A 14,565-nucleotide genomic window follows, 5' to 3' on the forward strand; every position below is an offset into this window, starting at 1 on the left:
CTGTGTGGCCATTATCTCACAACGTCATTACTTCCCTACTAGAGCCTAAGCTACTTAAGAGCAGGAACTAAATTGCATTCATTTTTTTTTTTTAATTTTTTTTTCAACGTTTATTTATTTTTTTGGGACAGAGAGAGACAGAGCATGAACGGGGAAGGGGCAGAGAGAGAGGGAGACACAGAACCGGAAACAGGCTCCAGGCTCTGAGCCATCAGCCCAGAGCCTGACGCGGGGCTCGAACTCACGGACCGCGAGATCGTGACCTGGCTGAAGTCGGACGCTTAACCGACTGCGCCACCCAGGCGCCCCTGCAATCATATTTATAAGCGCAACACCTAGGAGGGTTCCTGGCATATAACAGATGTTTAAAAAATGCATCCTGAATAAATGAGATAAAAAGAATGACAAATGAATACACTTAAGGATGGATTATATGTTAAGAGTAGAAAGGATCAATAAAATGAAAATGACATAAATTCCAAAAAAAGAAGTCACTTGTAGATTGTTTGTAACAAGTATTTTGAAGATTCAAGTTTTGTAAAACTTAAGTATGGAGTGCTTAAAGTAATATTACTTTATTTCAAACTCTCTTTAAATTTAGAAATTGTGATTCTAAAATTTGTTCCAGATTAGACAAAGGTTAATCTGTATTTCAGTGAGTAGCAACAATGCCTGGCAAGTAGTAAATTCATCTGTTCATTCAAAAAATGTTTGAGAGCCCAGTCCTCTGATAGGTAGTAGGTCGATATAAGGCTATGAAGACAGAGTTGATATTAGGGCTTCCCAAGGTAGGAGGATCAAGGTCAACTCTCCATGCTTTGGGAGAAGACTCCAAATGCCTCTACTCTATGAATAAGAGTAAACCAGAAAGACAGGTTTTCACAGGAACTGAAACTCAGTTTTAAATCATCTCAGTCACTAAACTGGATTGAGGTAATCCTGGTGTCTAGAAAAATGGAAGACACATAAATCTTATCCAGAGCAAGAAAATGCTATGTTAAGGCTCTCATAATTTCTACACACAATTTTCCAAATACTATGTCTAGCTGATATACATACACATACATACAAATAAGTAACTAGGCTCACCGAACTCATCAAGTTGTATATATTAAATATGTTCAGCTTTTTGTATGTTAATCATACATCCATAAAGTATTTTAAATTTAAAAGAAATGAAATAATCAGGCATCTGAGGAAACAAGAGAACATGAAAATAAAAGAGAGAGAAAGACAGAGTCCATGGGGCTACACATACTAGAGTAGTCATGGACTTTAAAATACCATGCTAATTATGTAAAGAAAAAAGTTCTAGAACTAAAAAAATTAAGAACTTAATGGATGGGTTTTAACAGCACATTAGAAGCAATGTAAGAGAGAATAGATATGAGAGAGGTTAGAAGAAAATATCCAGAATGAAGTACAAAGAGACAAAAGAATGGAAAATATGAAAGAGTGAGAGACAAACGGGATTTAATGAGAAGGTCTAACGTGCATATAATCAAATTTTCTAGAAGGAAAGGAGATAAAGAGAATGGACTAGAAATGCCTTTTGAAAATAATGGCTGTGAAATTTTTAAAAGCAACAGAAGATACCAAGGAATAAACTCAAGACACCCTACAAACCTCAAGTAGGTTGCCACTCTTAGACAATAGGTGCAGAAAATGTATTTAATAAATTTAACATCCACTAATAATAGTCTTAGAAGGGGGCCTGGGTGGCTCAGTAGGTTAAGCATCTAACTTCAGCTTAGATCATGATCTCACAGCTCATAAGTTAGAGCCCTGCCTAGTCAATACATCCTAGAAGTCCTTGTCAATGTTTAAAAGGAAAAGTCATATTTCTATAACATCTTGTTACATTAAAGAACTGCAAATGAAACCAGTGAGATGCTACTTCACACCTAGTAGAATGGCTAAAATCCAAAACTGGAATCAAATGTCAGCAAGGATGTGGCGCTCTCTTTCACTGTTGGTAGGGGTGTAAAACAGTACAGTCACTTTGGAACACAGATTGGCATTTTCTTACAAAGCTAAACATAGTCTTACCATTGGATCCAGCAATTGCACACCTAGGTATTTACCCAAATAGGTTGAAATTTATGTTCATACAAAACCTGCACAAAAATGTTTATAGCAACTTTATTCACAAGTGCCAAAAATTAGAACCAGAAGTGTCCTTCAACAAGTGAATGGATAAACAAATTGTAACAATCTAGGCCATGAAATACTAATCAGTGACAAAAAGAAATGCACTACCAAGCCACAAAAAGACATGGAAAAAACACTGTCTTTATATTTCTTCCCTTCTGCTCCTGTGGGTTCAGTTTGCCATCTTTTGCCAGTGTCTTAAGGTACAATGTTAGATGCTTTGTTAATATAGTCTCTATACATGGGGAACCTGGGTGGCTCAGTCTGCTGAGTGTCCAACTTTTGATTTCAGCTTAGGTCATGATCTCACAGTTTCCGAGACTGAGCCCTGCATCAGGCTCTGTGCTGGCAGTGTGGAGCCTGCTTGAGATTCTCTCTCTCTCCCTCCCCCCGCCACTCTCAAAATAAATACATAAACTTTAAAAATTAAAAAAATAAAAAAAATATATAGTCCCTATACATAATAGTCTTGCTATTATTTTCTATTTAAACACTGATCTTGGTGCAACACATAATTTGGTATGTTTTCATTTTCATTCATCTCAAAGTATTTTCTAATTTCTCTTAGGATTTCTTCTTTTACCTACTGGTTATTTAAAAGTACATTGTTTGGGGGCACCTGGGTGGCTCAGTCAGTTGAGCGTCTGACTTTGGCTCAGGTCATGATCATGCGTTCATGGTTTCGAGACCTGTATTGGACTCTGGACTGACAGCTCAGAGCCTGGAGCCTGCTTTGGATTCTGCGTCTCCCTCTCTCTCTGCCCCTCCCCTGCCCATACTCTCTCTCTCTCAAAAAATTAAAAAAAAAAAAAAAGTTAAAATTTGTGTAAAGTACACTGTTTGATTTCCATATATTTTTGAACTCTCCACATTTTTCTGCTAATTATGTTTAATTATGTTTTTAAGGATTTTATTTTATTTTAGCATTTATTTATTTATTTTGAGAAAGAGAGAAAGAGAGCAAGCACGAGCAGGGGAGGGGCAGAGATTCCCAAGCAGGCTTCACGCTGACAGAGGACAGCCCAATGTGGGGCTTGAACTCACCAACTATGAGATCAAGCCCTGAGCCAAAACCAAGAGTCAGACACTTAACCAACAGAGCCACCCAGGCGCCCCATAAGGATTTTATTTTTAAGTAATCTACACCCAACGTGGGGCTTTAACGCACAACCTTGAGACCAAGAGTCACATGCTCTACCTACTAGGCCAGCCAGGAGCCCCATATCTGTCATGTTTAATTTCATTCATTATCAGAGAAATATTTTGTATAATTTCAGTCCTTTTAAATTTATTAAGGCTTGTATTATGGTGTAGCATGTGATCTATCCTGGAGAACATTCCATGTACACTTAAGAATGTATATTCTGTTGTTACTGGAGATCTCTATAAAAGGTCTAGTTAGCTTACACTGTTGTCCAAGTTTTCTATTTCTTTGTTGGGCTTCTGTCTAGCTGTTTTATCCATTATTAAAAGTGGAGTGTTGAAGTCTCCAACTATTACTGTTGAATTGTCTATTTTCCTCTTCAATTCTGTCAATTTTTGCTTCATTTGTTTGAGGCACTGTTACTACATACATATATGTTTATAATTGTTATATATTTCTGATGGATTGACTTATCATTACAAAATGTCCTTCTTTATCTCTAATAACATTTTTTGTTTTAAAGTCTATTTTGGGGTGCCTGGGTGGCTCAGTTGGTTGAGCATCCGACTTCAGCTCAGGTCATGATCTCCTGGTTTGTGAGTTTGAGCCCCGCGTCGGGTTCTCTGCTGACAGCTCAGAGCCTGGAGCCTGCTTTGGATTCTGTGTCCCCCCTCTCTCTCTGCCCTTCCCCTGCTTGCACTCTGTCTCTCTCTGCCTCTCAAAAATAAAGAAACATAATAAAAAAATTTTTTTTAAAAGTCTATTTTGCTGGATATTAGCATAGCCACTTAGTTTATGGATGCTGTTTGCATGAGAGATCTTTTCCATCCTTTTACTTTTTACTGATTTGTATTTTTGAATCTAAAGTGTTTCTCCTATAGACAGCATGCAGTTGGATCTTCTTTTTCATCAGTCTAAAATCACAATGAGAGAGCACTATTTAAGTACCAAAATGGCTAAAATAAAAAAAAAAAAACCCTGATAGTATCAATTATGATGGTAAATGAAATAAGAAGTCCTCTCATTGACTGATAGTGGGTATGTGAATTGTCAAAAACTGTGGGAAACTTTTTGACATTATCCACTAAAGGTGAAGATACACATATCCATTCATGCCCTAAAAACTCCGTTCCCATGTATAGATGTAACAGAAATGCATTTATATGTACTTCAAAGACAATATTAGTCATAATTGCCCCAAACTAGAAATAACTCAAATGTACATGAACAGAAGGGATAAACAGATAAAGATATAATCATATATTGAACACTAAATAGCAATGAAAATGTAAGAAAATTAATTTACACCCAATATGGGTATATTTCATAAATATAATATTAAACAAAAGGAGTCAGACACAAAAAAATAACCACGGATTCCATTTATACAAAATTCAAAAAAAATTCAGGTAAAACAAAAAGATAGTGTTAAGAAAGAAACATATAAGTAAAAACGTGGAAAGAAAATCTGATACACAGTTTCATAATGTTCTGTTTCTCGATTTAAATAGTGCTACACAGGTGTTTGCTTCACAGTGTATCACTGGGTGGTATAGTTTTGTTTTGTTCCATTTTCTATTATGTGTTATGACTCACAATAAAAAGGTTTAAAAAAAAACGAGTAAAGATTCCTTGTATTCTATCCCAATATGTAGTGGACACCTAATTTTCCCTGAAATAATCAAATTATCTTTATTCCTTTAATTTTGTCTTTCCTGTAGTCCATACACACACACATACACAGGCACACACAATCTTTCCTTACCTCAACCAGGTTTTGTAAAATCCAGGCCAATCTCAAAGAAACATGCTGGTTTGTAAAACTGAACATACTGACTGCAAAAAATCGTTTACTTCTAGTGAAAAAGTGTAGCACTCGGCAGGAGCTCTGTATCAGCTGTTAAGAAAAAAGATATTTTAGGAAAATGCACTTAATGGTGTTTGATATTTCTATATTAATTCTACACATATGAAAACAAACCCAATAACAAATCATTCAACTACTTCTAGTGTTCTCAGCACCTAAGAACATGAAGTAAAGCAATGTTACCCCAAGTGGACATTTGTATTCTAACATACGAGATATAACACATCTACTCTGTCCTTCTTTAATAAACACAAAAAGCTCAAGATAAAGTCTTTTATTTTATTATTATTATTTTTTTTAATGTTTATTTATTCTTGAGACAGACAGAGCGTGAACAGGGAGGGGCAGAGAAAGAGGGAGACACAGAATCTGAAACAGGCTCCGAGCTGTCAGCACAGAGCTGGACGCAGGGCTTGAATCCAGAGCTGGACGCAGGGCTTGAATCCACGAACTGTGAGATCATGACCTGAGCCTAAGTTGGACGCTTAACTGACCCGAGGCACCCCTCAAAATAAAGTCTTTAAAAAAAAAAAAAAAAAAAAGGGAAAGGGACGCCTGGCTGGCTCAGTGAGCAAAACATGAGATTCTTTTTTTTTTTTTTTTTTTCAACGTTTATTTATTTTGGGGACAGAGAGAGACAGAGCATGAACGGGGGAGGGGCAGAGAGGGAGGGAGACACAGAATCGGAAACAGGCTCCAGGCTCCGAGCCATCAGCCCAGAGCCCGACGCGGGGCTCGAACTCGCGGAGCGCGAGATCGTGACCTGGCTGAAGTCGGACGCTCAACCGACTGCGCCACCCAGGCGCCCCAAAACATGAGATTCTTGATCTCGGGTCATGGCTTTGAGCCCCACACTGGGTACAAAGATTACAAAAAAAAAAAAAAAAAAAACTTAAAAAATATAAAAGAAAAAGAAAAGGGGGAGAGTCAAGGGATAGGCTATATTCCTATATGAAATATATTTTGAATGAGGTTACTATTAACCCATAAGGGAAATTTCCCTACACACTAAGTACCTAAAATTGGGATATATGATTTCACTGAACACTACCTATACTTAACAAAATCAAAGATGAAATATACATAGTTTTAAATTTGTTTCTTAGTAAGCAAAATCTTTAGTTAAAAAGAAAAAGCCTCTCACAGAAAACTTGCTTTGAGTTTTAAGGTTTGTAAGACATAGTAAAAAAAAAAAAAAAAAAATCAAAAACAAAAACTCTATCCTGCCACCTACTACAAGAATGCCGATGGACAATTCAACTTCTGAAACTGATGTTTTAAAGAATATTCACTTATAGAGAATTTACCGCCTTCTTGCATTTTTCCCTCTGTTATTACTCACCCCTCCCCTAAAAAATAAATATAAAGGTTTGGGTTTATTTACTAAAATAATAAGTGTAACAATGAAGAAAATGTATAGACTCAATTCTCTCTACATTTTAGTTTTGCCCTTTGTTTTTTAAGTTTGTTTATTTTGAAAGAGAAGGAAAGAGAGAGCGGGGGAGGGGCAGAGAGAGCGAGAGGGAGGGAGAGAGAGAGAATCCCAAGCAGGCTCCTCACTGTCAGCACAGAACCCAATGTGGAGCTCAAACTCATGAACCCATGAGATCATGACCTGAGCCAAAATCAAAAGTCAGGCGGCATTCAACCTACTGACCCATCCAGGCATCCCTTGTCCTTTTTTTTTTTTCCTTTTCGTTTTGGTGAAAAGTTCTACTCTTAGCAAATTTTAATTATATAATACAGTGTTATCAATTATAGTCATGTAATACATTAGATTCTCAGACCTTACTCATCTTATAACTGAAAGTTATAGCCCTTTTAACTTCCTTTTCATCTCATTCAGCGCTCAAACTTCCTGTGTTTCTACATATTTTGCACTGTTTATTAAAAGATAAGATGTCCTTGGGGCGCCTGGGTGGCTCAGTCGGTTAAGCATCCGACTTCGGCTCAGGTCATGATCTCACAGTCCATGGGTTCAAGCCCCACGTCAGGCTCTGTGCTGACAGCTCAAAGCCTGGAGCCTGTTTCAGATTCTGTGTCTCCCTCTTTCTCTGACCCTCCCCTGTTCATGCTCTCTCTGTCTCAAAAATAAATAAATGTTTAAAAAAAAAAAAAGATAAGATGTCCTTGGGATGCCTGGGTGGCTCAGTGGGTTGAGTGTCCGACCTCGGTTCAGGTCATGACCTCATGGTTCGTGAGTTCAAGCCCAGCATCGGGCTCTGTGCTGGCAGCTCGGAGCCTGGAGCCTGCTTCAGATTCTGTGTCTCCCTCTCTCTCTGCTCCTCCCCTACTCATGCTCTGTCTCTCTCTCTCTCAAAAATAAACAAACACTAAAAAAAAATTTTTTTTTTAATTTAAAAAAAGACAAGACGTCCTTAAAGTATTTAAAGGGACGACCCATAATCCTCCCTCTGATGTGTTATATGTTAACGAATGCCTCAAACTGAAAGAGGTTTTTCTTCCCTAAGAACACTATACTTTCCTCTATTTAAAAAATTAGATTTCATATCCTTCTATTAAAAGGTATCTTCTATTAAAATGCAGATACCCGGGGTGGGGGAGCACACAAAAAGTATTAAGAGTTCTAACACCTGTACTTTGTTTTTTAAGTTTATTTATTTATTTTGAGAAAGAGAGAGCGCATGCAAGTGGGGGAGGGGTAGAGAGAGAGGGAGAGAGACAATCCCAAGCAGGCTCCGTGCTGTGGGCACAAAGCCCAAAGTGGGGCTCAACCCCATGAACTGTGAGATCATGAAGTGAGCCGAAATCAAGAGCCAGACACTTAACTGAGTCACCCAGGCACCCCTAACACCTGTACTTTTATATAACATACGAACAATTAGCATTTTGTTCTTACATTTAACAAATATTTATTGAGTACCTTCTATGTACCAAGGGACTGTGCTAGTCCTTGAGAAACTAGAGTGAACAATATAGGCAGAGTCCCTGCCTTCTTGAAATTTACATTCTAATGGGAAGAGAAAGACAAGGAATCAAATCAATAAATGAGATAATCTAAGAAGACACCGTAAAATAAACCAATATTGAAGGTACCACCAAAAAAACAACAAAGAATCCTGTTAGTTAAATTACAATGAAATGCTAAGATATAATTGATGGTTAAAATGATTTTAAAAATTGATGGTTAAGAATACATCCTGCTTGGGGTGCCTGGCTGGCTCAGTTGGTGGAATGTGTGACTCCTGGCCTAGGGGTTGTGAGTTCAAGCCCCATGTTGGGTGTGGAGATTAATTAAAAATAAAATCTTACAAAAATATATCCTGCTTAAAATCACCCCTTTTAAATTAGAAAAAAAAAGTATGTCTTATAATTCACACATTGCTGGGGGGAAGGCAAATGATGCAGCCACCCTGGAAAAAGTTTTCTGACAGTTTCATATAAAACAAAATATGCAATTACCATTTGACCTAGCAATTAATTGTACCTTTGGGGTATTATCCTAGAGAAATGAACACTTACGTTCACATAAATGTCTGTACACAAATGTTCAAAACAGGGGTGCCTGGGTGGCTCAGTCGGTTAAGCATCCGACTTCGGCTCAGGTCATAATCTCACGATTTGTGGGTTCGAGCCCCGTGTCGGGCTCTGTGCTGACAGCTCAGAGCCTGGAGCCTGCTTCGGATTCTGGATCTCCCTCTCTCTCTGACCCTCCCCCATTCATGCTCTGTCTCAAAAATAAACATTTAAAAAAATAAATAAATAAAATTTAAAAAAAAAAAACACAAATGTTCAGAACAGTCCTATTTGTAATAGCCAAAAAATGGGATTTCACAGATGTCCTTAAAAAACAGGTAGTGCATCTGTACCCCTGAATACAACACAGCAATAAAAAAAAAAACAACCTATTGATTCAGGTACAACTTGGATTCTCCAGGGAATTACACTAAGTGAAAAAAGCAAATCCCAAAGGTTTTATACTGTATCATTTTAGGTATGTAATATTTTTGAAGTCAGAAAATATTTTTAATGGAGGACAGATTACTAGTTGCGAGGAGTGATGGATGGGAAGAAGCTGGAGAGGTACACAGGACAGAGATGGCTGTGGTTATAAAAGAGCAACATAAGGGGCCCCTGGGTGGCTCAGTCGGTTAAGCGTCCGACTTCACCTCAGGTCATGATCTCATGGTCTGTGAGTTCAAGCCCCATGTTTGGCTCTGTGCTGACAGCTCAGAGCCTGGAGCCTGCTTCAGATTCTGTGACTCCCTCTCTCTCTGCCCCTCCCCTGTTCATGCTCATGCTCTCTCAAAAAATAAACATTAAAAAATTTTTTTAAATAAAAAATTTTTTAAAAATAATAAAAGACCAACATGAGGGACCTTTGTAATGATGGTACAGTTCAGCGTCCCAACTGTGGTGGTGGTCATACGAACATATAAAAGAACTGTACAGAAGTCAGAACACGCCCACATACAAACAGAAAAGAGTACAAGTAAAATAGGGAAATCTGAATATGATCTACAGATTGTATCAATGTCAGTATCCTGGTTGTGATGCTATACTCCAGTTTTGTAAACTGTTACCATTGAGAGAACCTGCAAAGCCTATAAGGGATCCCTGTATTATTTTTTACAACTGCATGTGAATCTATAATTATCTCAATTAAAATTTCAGTTGAAAAAATTATACATCTCAAAATCTGTGAAATATGATAAGTGCTGTGAAAGAAAGAAAGGGCGGTTTGATACAGACTGGACTGGGGGAAGGGGGTCATGCTACTCTATATAAATAAGATGGCAGGAAAGGCCTCACACAGAGGAGGTGGCAGGTGAGCTGGGCCCGGAAGGATGAGAAGAATCCAGTCATGATGGCAGGAGAGCCCCTTGCAGGTCTGAAGGTCTTAAGGTGAGAGGCTGCTTGGGTGCTACAAGAACAAAAGCAGGCTGGCAAAGCTGGAGCCAGATCCTTAGCAGCTCCAGGGAGGAAGGGGTCTGGGAAATGGTCAGAGTTGTAGACAGAGCTGATCCATGGTAGGGAGTTAAGATTTAGTGCTAAAAGCAAAGAGAAGCCTTAGCAACCATTAAGCAAGAATCAGAACAACAGTGAGAGGAAGCATGGCTGCTGGAAAGACTGGAGGAAAACAATGGTGCCAGGAGATTGCCAACACACTTTAATTACTTCATCATGTTGCTTAGAGCTAGCCTTGGCTAAACTGACAACTTTGGTGCCATTTCTGGCATATACACCCTAAATATTTCCAGGAGCCTCAATCAATAAACCATAAGGATCTGGGATAGGATGGGTGCAGGGTGGGGTTCCTCCACTGGCAGGACAGGCCCTGGAATCATGTGTGCTAAACTGTAAGAATCCGTGCACATTTTTTCCTAAGAGAAACCAAGCTTACATCATGTGCATGTTCAATATCAAGTAGATGAAGTGCTTTAAATGCAGAGTTTTGTGTATGAAGTCAGTTTTGTTTTTATTATTATTTTTTAATGTTTGTTTATTTTTGAGAGAGACAGAGAGTGAGTGAGGGAGGGGCAGAGAGAGAAGGAGAAAGAGAATCCCAAGCAGGCTCTGCACTATCAGCATGGAGCCCCATGTGGGGCTCGAACTCACAAACTGTGAGATCATGACCTGAGCTGAAATCAAGAGTCGGACGCTTAACTGACTGAGCCACCCAGGCAACCCTATAAATTGTATAATTTTAAATTATACCATTCAAAGTTCATGACATTTTCTTATAATCATTTTCAACTCCTTAATCACTCTTTCCTGTATACAGCATCTCTCAGTACTCAGCCTTACAAGTTATTAAAGCAAGGTACATCCTCATATATTAAACTAACAAAAGAAAAACCAATGTGGGTGACATTATGGCAAAAGTGTTTCTTTCACTCATGCATTGCTGTCATATTCTATAATATATTCATGTTTGTTTCCATATAAAATTAGTGTCTCCAAATAGTTATTGAGTCAAATCAATGCTCCAGATACTCTCTGAAGCACCATTCTGTAGAGGCACCTGAGTTGAAAAGGCATTTAGCTGTGTGGCATTAGAATATGTAAAATTGCAGCATGTAATATTAATTATAACACCACATATTGCAGGTCTGGCCACATTTGGAAAACTGTCTTACCCTTTGACTCAGTAACCCCACACTTATGCTGCCACCACCACTACTGTCACTGTCATAGTCATAACCATTGTCATTTGCTACCATGATGTGGTAGGCATCAGATGAAGAGCTTGTGGCTGTCAGCCAGTTATGCGTCTTGATATTCATTCTCCACTTTTAACAAAAGATTATGAAATTTGGACATTTCTCTATTTTTTCTGGACATGGTCTGCATTTTGTCCACTTCTCCAAGAATGGTAACATGAATTCTCACTCACATGAGACCCTGGGGTCCATCCTAAACCTTCTTAGGGCTTCCTGAAGTGTAGTTGTTAAGTACTTTAGTCTACCATATATGCTTTTGGGTGACAATTATGAAGTTTCCCTGATGTGTGGAGTGTGCATATGTGTATTCTCTTCTCAACGTTCTAAAACAGCACAGGTAGGAGATTATACAGGTAAGGGACATTTACAGGGAAAACAGTAATATCTAAATCACAGAAGATAAGAAAAAGATTACCTTCATTAGGAATGAATTATTCCAAGATTTTACTAGCTCAATAGCTCTTAGGTCTTGCCAACTAATGAAGTTGTGAAAATGATTTCCCGTTTTCCTAAGAACGATAAAAACAGTATTTTGAGACTCAATATAAATCAGAGACCATAGTAAATAAAACATCTGGGGGCGCCTGGGTGGCACAGTCGGTTAAGCGTCCGACTTCAGCCAGGTCACGATCTCGCTGTCCGTGAGTTCGAGCCCCGCGTCGGGCTCTGGGCTGATGGCTCAGAGACTGGAGCCTGTTTCCGATTCTGTGCCTCCCTCTCTCTCTGCCCCTCCCCCGTTCATGCTCTGTCTCTCTCTGTCCCAAAAATAAATAAACGTTGAAAAAAAAAATTAAAAAAAAAAAAAAAGATCTGGCACAAGAGAAAACAAAATTAGAGGCAACACTGGAATATCAAAGTATAATTTAATTAGATGGGGCTTGCCGAATGATTTTTTCATTTTATAAACTGAACACATTTTGTAACAATTATAATGTGATAAATAAAATGAAATTCTAGATCAAATTCTATCAAAAAAGATATTCTTTTTGAAACAGTACAACGTGCACATGTCTAAAACAAAACACATCTAATAAGAAGGCCTTTAAAGACTTGCTTATACACTTTAAAAAGCAAGAAGCCAATGCTTCCTCCCTTCATTTTACTTGAAACACACAATCGGATAAAAACATCTGTAGCTACACAGAAGAGCTGAAATATTGCCTCACCCTATTTCTATACCTCTCACCTTTGGGACTGGCTTATCCTCTGCAACCTACTGAGCTTATCAAAATTTGTCCAATAAGAAGAAATTCAACAAACTCTGGGTCAACACTACAATAAAAGTACAGAACTAAGAAATACCATAGAAATAAGTCATTTTCCTTTTTGGCTCCTGCAAATTCAACCACTGACATCTACTAATCTCTGACATACAACTCAGGCTTGCTGTCTACCCTATTCCAGGTGCCCCTCTGTGTGAGTTTGGCCACATTCAATTCCCTAGACTGTCATTTCCCACACTTCTTAAGCAGTCCACACCCATGGGCACATCCTCAACTTTATTACCTGGAAACATTCTACACCCGAAATTTTAACATTCCAATATATTAGTCAACACATCTTGTTATTATTTCAGTTCTCTCAATCTTACTCTCTACATACCTTCCCTTCAGGGGCACCAGGTAGCTCAGTCAGTTAAATGTCCAACTCTTGGTTTCAGCTTCATGCGTTCACGCCCAGCTCTGCACTGACAGTGCGGAGCCTGCTTGGGATTCTCTCTCTACCTCCCCCACTCCCACTGTTTCTGTCTCTCTCAAAGTAAATAAATAAACTTAAGAAAAAAAATACCTTCCCTTCAAACTCACTGTAACCATTAATCCCTCAAACACTTGTCTTCCTACCAACCTCTCTCAGGCTTCCGTCCTTTCCTGCATCCCATGATCTAGCATACTCTCTACCCCGTGATTCTCTCTCTTTTTAAAAATTGTGGTAAGATATATATAACATAAATTTGCCACTTTAAGCATGTTTAAATGTGTGGTTCAGTGGCATTAAGTACATTTCACAATGTTATATATTACCATCACCATTATTTCCCAACATTTGGGTTGTTTCTACCCCCTTGCCTTTGTGAATAATGCTGCTATAAAAAACACTGCTATGCAAGTACCTGTTTGAGTCCCTGTTTCAATTCCTTTGGGTATATACCTACGAAAAGAATTGCTGGGTCATCTGGTAAGTCTAGTTTTTGAAGAACTGCCAAACTTTTTCCCATAGTGCCACACCATTTACATCCCTGCCACCAGTATACAAGAGTTCCAGTTTTTCCACACCCTCACCAACACTTGTTGTTTTCCATTTTTTTAATTATAGCCATCCTGATGGGTGTGAAGTGGTATCTCATTGTAGTTGGTACGTGTTTCCCCAAGGACTAATGATATTGTACATCTTTTCATGTGCTTATTGACTATCTGTATATTATTCAAGTCCTTTGTCCATTTATTAATTGCTTTATTTGGGTTCTTTTTTTGTTGTTGAGTTGTAATAGTTCTTTATATATTCTAAATATTAATTCTTTATCAAATACATGATTTGCAAAAAAATATTTTCTACCATTTTGTGAGTTTTCTTTTCACTCTCTTAATAGTGTCCTTCCCTTTCATTTTTCACTTCTACTAATGAGAATCATAGCATTCACCTACATTCATGAACACATTACTTCTTTTTCCTTCAGTGATCCAAACAGCCACCATTATCATTAGCACAAATCAGAGACATGATTTTCCTACTGTAGTCCTCTATCTTAGATGAAATTACAAAGCAAACACACCAAGATGCACACCAAGACGCACACCTTCCACATTACAGGCTGTAGTCAGTTTCCAGAAATGTAACTGCACATTTAAGATATCAATGACTAAATTTTCCTAGACATACGTATGTATTTTTTTTATCTCAGACTCGCAACCCTGAGATCAAGACCTGAGCTGAGATCAAGAGTCAGATGCTTCACAATCCCAGACTTCAAGCTATACTACAAAGCTGTAATCATCAAGACAGTATGGTACTGGCACAGACACTCAGATCAATGGAATAGAATAGAGAACCCAGAAATGACCCACAAATGTATGGCCAACTAATCTTTGACAGAGCAGGAAAGAATATCCAATGGAATAAAGACAGTCTCTTCAGCAAGTGGTGCTGGGAAAACTGGACAGCGACATGCTGAAGAATGAACCTGGACCACTTTCTTACACCATACACAAAAATAAACTCAA

At 38.3% G+C, this 14,565-nt stretch overlaps 1 protein-coding gene across 6 annotated transcripts in view; it reads right to left on the reverse strand.

The window, feature by feature from the left end:
• The window catches only part of GK5 (glycerol kinase 5), a 79,919-nt gene that overhangs the window by 44,418 nt on the left and 20,936 nt on the right, over positions 1-14,565 (reverse strand). For all 6 annotated transcript variants that reach the window (XM_040480376.1, XM_040480375.1, XM_040480378.1 and 3 more), the window contains 2 exons: positions 11,763-11,856; positions 5,061-5,192 (listed from right to left, as the gene is read on the reverse strand). In XM_040480376.1, coding sequence (XP_040336310.1) covers positions 5,061-5,192; positions 11,763-11,856 — 226 coding nt within the window. The remainder of the gene's footprint in view (positions 1-5,060; positions 5,193-11,762; positions 11,857-14,565) is intronic.

This window comes from Herpailurus yagouaroundi, unplaced genomic scaffold (assembly GCF_014898765.1).
Source record: "Herpailurus yagouaroundi ecotype Mexico unplaced genomic scaffold, PumYag 159, whole genome shotgun sequence".
Lineage (NCBI taxonomy): Eukaryota > Metazoa > Chordata > Mammalia > Carnivora > Felidae > Herpailurus > Herpailurus yagouaroundi.